Raw genomic sequence first — 6,510 nt, 5'->3', positions numbered from 1 at the left:
CCCAATTACAGGTTCTTCTCGTTTGAACAATGTGTACGTTCATTCAAACAATAACTCAAATATATATTCTACATATGACAATTCATGTACCTATTGCTCAACATTCATGTACCTATGTTGGTTCGAATGATGTGTGTCCATTTGAGCACTAACCCAAATACTTGTTCAACATTTGGTAGTTCACATACTGCCTATTGTTTGAATGAAGTTTACACATGTTTGAACCACAACCCAAATACATATTCTACTAACGGCATTTCACTAACTGCTTCTTGTTCGAATGGTGTTTATGTTCGTTCAAACAAACCCGAACAGATAATATACTTAAAATACCAATGTATTAGAATGCTTAGACTATTTAATCTTAACAATCACTTTGTTTTTATCCCCAGATTTTATACATCATGTCTACTTTTGGATTAAAATGCGCTAGGTCATCAAAGGAAACATCGTTGATTGCACTAAACCAACCTCCTAGCCCAAGAGGGCCATTCAGCTAAGTGACTTCAATGATTTCACTAATAGGGGATGGGGTCACACTTGTGACCATTCGAGGGTTGCCTATCTTGACTTAAGATTCTGCTTGGCCATTGAGAATTTTGAGTTTTAAGATTAAATATTAAAATATTATATTTTAATATTATTATTATTTTGATATTTGAAAAAGTAGGAAAACAGTTAAATATTTATTATATTTTGTATAGGGATTTGAGAAAGTTGTAATGATGAGATGGGAATTTTATGTTTAAGATGAAAATTTTGTGTGGCCAAACAGTACCTTAGTGTATGAGCTCTATCTGGGAATCAGTGAGATGGGTGTTGCACATGAGGCATTCACTTTTATTGCACGGGGGGTAACTATTACACTCTTAACTAACAAGAGAGTTGAGATTCTTCACATCCCTCGTGAGCTCGATGCATGTTATACTTTGGAAGCAGTTTGGTAAGAGGATGGAACTGAGGAGCTTGATGAGGAGGTACGTTTTCTAATAGTTGAGGATACAACTCATCCTTATCAGGGCGGTAAGGCCAACCAATCTACATGCGGATCAAGAGAGACGTCGTAATTTACATGTACTTTCAGCTTCATTGGGATATAAGAAGTGTTTGATTATCATATTTCATCTCATCATTATAATTTTCTAAACACACAAAACAAAATAAGCAATTCAACTTTTTTAAATCTTAAAATAATAAAAATATTAAAAAATAATATTTATTTAATTTTTAACTTTTATCTCAATTCTTCTCATTTTAACTCACTATAAATATTCGGGTAATCATAGCCTTTTTTCTCTCCAGCATGGTCATCGCCCCACCCAGAAGAGCTCATCGTTCACCAGGGAGAGGGGGGTTGGTGCTTCAGCTCCACCCACCTCCCCTCCTCGCTTGCCACAGCCTTTATTTCCAGTTATTGTTTTTTTTTTCTTGTTTTTTAAGTTTATTTCCTTTAGCATCGTTCATCTTTGCCGATCTGGTGCTTTCCGGCTACCTAGGTCTAACAAGCACCCTTCTCCAACTTCTCCAAATGTCGATTGTCTTTCTGGAGCAAGAAATCTACCCATCCGTGAGGCGCGTTCACCTCACGCGCAGCTTCTGCTGCAAGTGATCCTTATGCACCACCGCACATTGGAGTACTCTCTGCCACCATGGGCAGCAGTTTCAAGATCTGCGATCTCAGATATTCTAGATTTAGCTATTCTCTTTACTCCAACTGTGGCGCGTGGCCTAAACACTTCACCTCCTCCAGTTGCACCCTCCCACCTGCGTTTCGTCACTGTTTTCGGTTGCTACACTATGTTTTAACTTTTCCTAATCAAGAATCGAGTGAAAGTAGATGTGATAGTTTCTTCCAACCAATCCAGACCAACACATTGCAGCACACCCCTTTGTATTGAAGCTTCTAGCTGCAATGTTATAGTCTTGCTCATCAGACTATTTTAAAATCATCATTAAGCAGTCTTCCCTTATAGAAATTAGATGGGAGCCAATCTATTAACTCCGATCATTTTTTTTGTTTTTTTATTTTTATATTATAATGTATGTTAGTTTTGAAAAGACGACTTTCATCCCGCTAAACTGCCAGCATGCATTAATTGGACTAGTGAAAATATACAAATTATGCTAGCTAGCGTTATAATTACACTCCAGAAATTTCAACGTCGATCTTATCTCGAACTAGACCATGTCAACACGATCACTGCCAATTGCCATCCTCCAAATTAATTAATTAGTTATATAAAGAAAAAAGTTATTAATCATCTACTTTTTGAATCTTTTTATCATTTTATAATATAATATTAAATAATAAATTTTTAAATAAAATATAATAAATAATTTTTAATTATCTAATATTATATCATAAAATAATAATTAAAATTAAGATGATGAATAATATTAATTATTTATATATAATAATCCACATAATACGTATGTATAAAGTTCTTTTAAGCAGTACTCCTCGATCTCATCCACATATCATGTATTGCAATTTTAATCTAATTTATTGATCTTACAATTGGTCAACACTAACTCGTAATTAAAAATATCATTAATTAACATTTCAAATGAAAACAAGTAAAGTCGATCGCCAAATCCGAACATGATCGATCGATTTTGAGCCTTGGAAGTATTAATTACGTACACTAACACAACCTTCACTTCGATTACATTATTATTGATTGCATCGGACGTAGTACTAGTCTTGCATGGTACAATATTATGCTGTATTTGACTGCTCCGAGATCCAAAGTACTGTTAAAAATTAGCAGTTTATGACCACTTTGAAACGATATAAAGGTTATATATGATTGAAGAAACAAAACTTCGGACTCATTCGACTGGACGCTTAAAATGAGATGAGGTATGTAAAGTTAAAAATTAAATAAAATATTATTATAATATAATTTTTTAATATTAATTTTATTTTAAAATTTTAAAAAATTAAATTATTTATTATATTTTATATAAAAATTATAATAAGACGAAACGAAATAAAATAATTTAAATTTCAATATCTAAACCTATTAATTAGATGTGATAGAATACTAGCGGTCATTCTTGACTTTTGGTTCGGCAAAACCACTATATAATTCCGGCCTCGGCTGGCTAATTTCTTAACACCCTCGAGTACTTCCTTTAATTCTATCGTGCCTTCAGCTTTAGGATAAGCCTTGTTTTGTTTCATTTTTTTTTAAGTCTTTAATAGACTGTTCAGAAGAATTTCTACCAACACTCGAGAAAATGAAGGCTTTACTTATCCAAGTTATCTCCGAGGAGAGCATCAAGCCCTCTTCTCCAACTCCGCCCCACCTCCGCCATTACCAGCTCTCCTTTCTTGATCAAATAGCACCCCCAGTTTTTATGCCTTTGGTTCTCTTCTTCCCTAATTTAGAAGCCCATAACAGTCTGGCCAACTTAAGCAAAGTACTGCAGCTTAAGAAATCCTTGTCCGAGACCTTAACCCGATTCTACCCACTAGCAGGACGGGTTAAGGACAATCTCTGTGTTGATTGCAACGACGAGGGTGTCCACTATGTTGAAGCCAAAGCCAACTGCCAACTTGTTGAATTTCTGGAGGACCCAGTTCCTGCTGAGCTCAACAAGTTTCTACCTCTAGCACTGGACGATATCAAGGATTTAGCTGTAGTCGTTCAAGTCACATCGTTCAACTGCGGGGGGATTGCTATCGGTCTTGGCATGTCCCACAAGGTTGCGGACGCCTTGTCATTCTTCACGTTTCTCAACAGTTGGGCTGCCATTAATAATACTCTCGGTGAGAACTGTGAAATAATGGTGAGCCGGCCTCGATTCGATTCCGCCACCCTTTTCCCACCGAAAGCTCTGACGGGCTTTGAACCGAGGACGGGGATCGTGAAGGACAACATTGTGACGAAAAGGTTTGTGTTTGATGCGTCCGCAATAGCGGCAGTTAAAGCTAAATACACTGAAAACAGTGAACATCCAACGCGACCAACGCGCGTCGAGGCCTTGTCAGCTTTCATATGGACCCGTTTCATGGCTACAACTCAATCGAAATCGGATCAACAACGGAAGCTCTACACGGTTCTCCATGCTGTTAACCTACGCACCAGGATGGACCCACCTCTTCCGGAGAACTACTTCGGGAACATAAGTCGCGTGGCGATCTCTGTACCGTCTATGGATAACGATCATCCTGGAGAGTATCATGGCATCCTTAACCAAGTTAGGGAGTCTATAAGGAAAGTGAACGTGGATTTCGTGAAGGAACTTCGAGAGAATGAGGGGCACTTGAACTTCATCAAAGAGCTAGCCGCAAGATTAACCGAAGGAGAGTTGGTATCATTCAGCTTCACCAGCTTGTGCAGGTTTCCTATATATGAAGCTGACTTTGGGTGGGGGAAGCCGGTGTGGGTTGGCTCTGCAAGTTTGACGTTCAAGAATCTGGTCGCGTTTCTTGACACCAAGTCAGGGAATGGAATAGAGGCATGGATTAACCTGAAGGAGGAGGACATGGCTAAATTTGAATGCGATGAGGAGCTGCTAGCGCTTGTTTCCCCTGCCTCGCGGCCGAACGGGAAAATTTATGCATCCTAGGACATAGGGCTTGTGGGCCGGAGATCTATCATCTCTAGTCAGGGTAGACTGTCACCAAGATGGCAGTTTAGGTTGGTTTAGGTAGGGAGCTAATCTCATATATTTTTTAAATAATAAATAATAATAATAATAATAAATAAGTAGTAATAATAGAATGTTCTGAAAACATTTGAGAAGACTCAACTATCTAACGAAACCTTAATCTGGTTCTTATGTTATTTGGGTAAGAAATACCTGTATGTGTGTGTGTATTTATATATATATATATATATATATATATATATATATGTTTATCTGTAATTTCTGAATCTGTTTGTCTTTGTTGTGAAATAAGTAATTTGTACGAAAATGTAAATCCGTAGCAAACAATATTGTGTGTTATAAGATTATTTCTTTTCTTTAATTATATCAAGACTATATATGCTATATTGAATCTTTTTAATATGAGAAAACAAAAATCGATTTTTTAAGTCTTAAGATTTCTTAAGATAATTATATTTGATTTTCTCAAAATAAAGAATATGGTCCACTTTATTTGGACTATATATGTTATATAATTTAAATATAGCTAAAATATGACATGCTGTTGAATTATTAATAACATTAATTTCATTCCTCTTTGGACATGCTGTTAAATTATATATATCTTGTTTATATATATATATATATATATAATTATATATATCTTGTTTTTTTTTTATATATATATATCGATGTCGATTGATTTGGTTCTAGTTTAAACTGTATTCAAACCAGTGAGCCGATTCATATAAAGATATTTTTATTTTATTCTTATATAAAACTAACTAGGTTAAACCACCTCATTTTCTAACTATATTTTAAAAAATATTATTTTTAGTAATATTATTATTTTAAAATTTAAAAAAATTGTATTAGAATTTGAAAAAATTAAATTATTTATTATATTTTATATGAAGATTTGAAAAAAATATAATAAAAAGATAAAAATTTTAAATTTGAGATAAAAATTCTTTGATCCCAAATCTACCCTAAGCCATTTGAACTGTTTTGGATTAGTGCCAATTAATAATACAACCCCCTCTCCTCCCTCCTCTTCTTCTCTAATTCTCTCTGATCATTCACGTACACTTGTCAAAAATATCTTACCTTTAAGATTGTGTGAATTCACGTGTAATTCTTGATCTATTTTTGGTGGAATTTTAATTACTGATGGATATATAAATTTAAAATGAAAATAAAAAATATTAGTATTTAAATTACGTGGAAAGTGAAAAACAATTTTCAGTGAACACACTGGAAATTGTAATCAGGACAAGAAACGTAGCTTTCACTTTTTCGTTTTCTAATTTATTTATTTTGTTTATATTTCTCTTACGTCTCTCAGTCAAATCGTAGGTAATGAAATGATGAAATATCTCATTACTTTATGATTTCGCCCGAATCTGGAAACAGGGGGTGTTCCCCTGCTCAATCCCTCGTTTTCTAGACGCGCGTGCTGCTTTCACACCCAGAAAATGAAGGGGTTAATTTCATGTGTTGTTCAGTAGGCCGGCCGTATTTATGGACATAATGTAACGTTTGGGTCCGATTTGATTTTGGATAAAACTTAAGATATGGAATCGGTATGCAGTAATTTTATATTTTTTAAATTCATTATATACTTATTATTCTTTTAAATTGATACTTTAATTTTACAGATTTTCAATTTGATTCTGTACGATTTTTTTATTTTACTATTATATATTATATTATAGTGATAATATATTATAAAAGGTTATAATATATAATATAGTGATATATTATAGTATATTATAATATATAGTGATATAAGATTTTAAAATTTAATATTATATTAATTAGTAATTTATCACATAATATAAAATAATTTTATATATAATTATATATTATATATATAAATTATATACAATATAAAAAATATAAATATAAATA

At 33.6% G+C, this 6,510-nt stretch overlaps 1 protein-coding gene across 1 annotated transcript; it reads left to right on the top strand.

Annotated features, from left to right (window-relative positions):
- Positions 1-3,105: 3,105 nt before the first annotated feature.
- Positions 3,106-4,984, top strand: LOC122308912 (stemmadenine O-acetyltransferase-like). Its single transcript, XM_043122192.1, has one exon. It carries the CDS (start codon positions 3,244-3,246, stop codon positions 4,576-4,578), a length of 1,335 nt encoding a protein of 444 aa, XP_042978126.1. The 5' UTR covers positions 3,106-3,243; the 3' UTR covers positions 4,579-4,984.
- Positions 4,985-6,510: the final 1,526 nt, after the last annotated feature.

The sequence above is a fragment of the Carya illinoinensis genome, chromosome 5 (genome assembly GCF_018687715.1).
Source record: "Carya illinoinensis cultivar Pawnee chromosome 5, C.illinoinensisPawnee_v1, whole genome shotgun sequence".
NCBI classification, from domain to species: Eukaryota; Viridiplantae; Streptophyta; class Magnoliopsida; order Fagales; family Juglandaceae; genus Carya; species Carya illinoinensis.
Note: the sequence above shows the minus strand (reverse complement) of the source record. Positions and strands in the feature narration are given on the sequence as shown.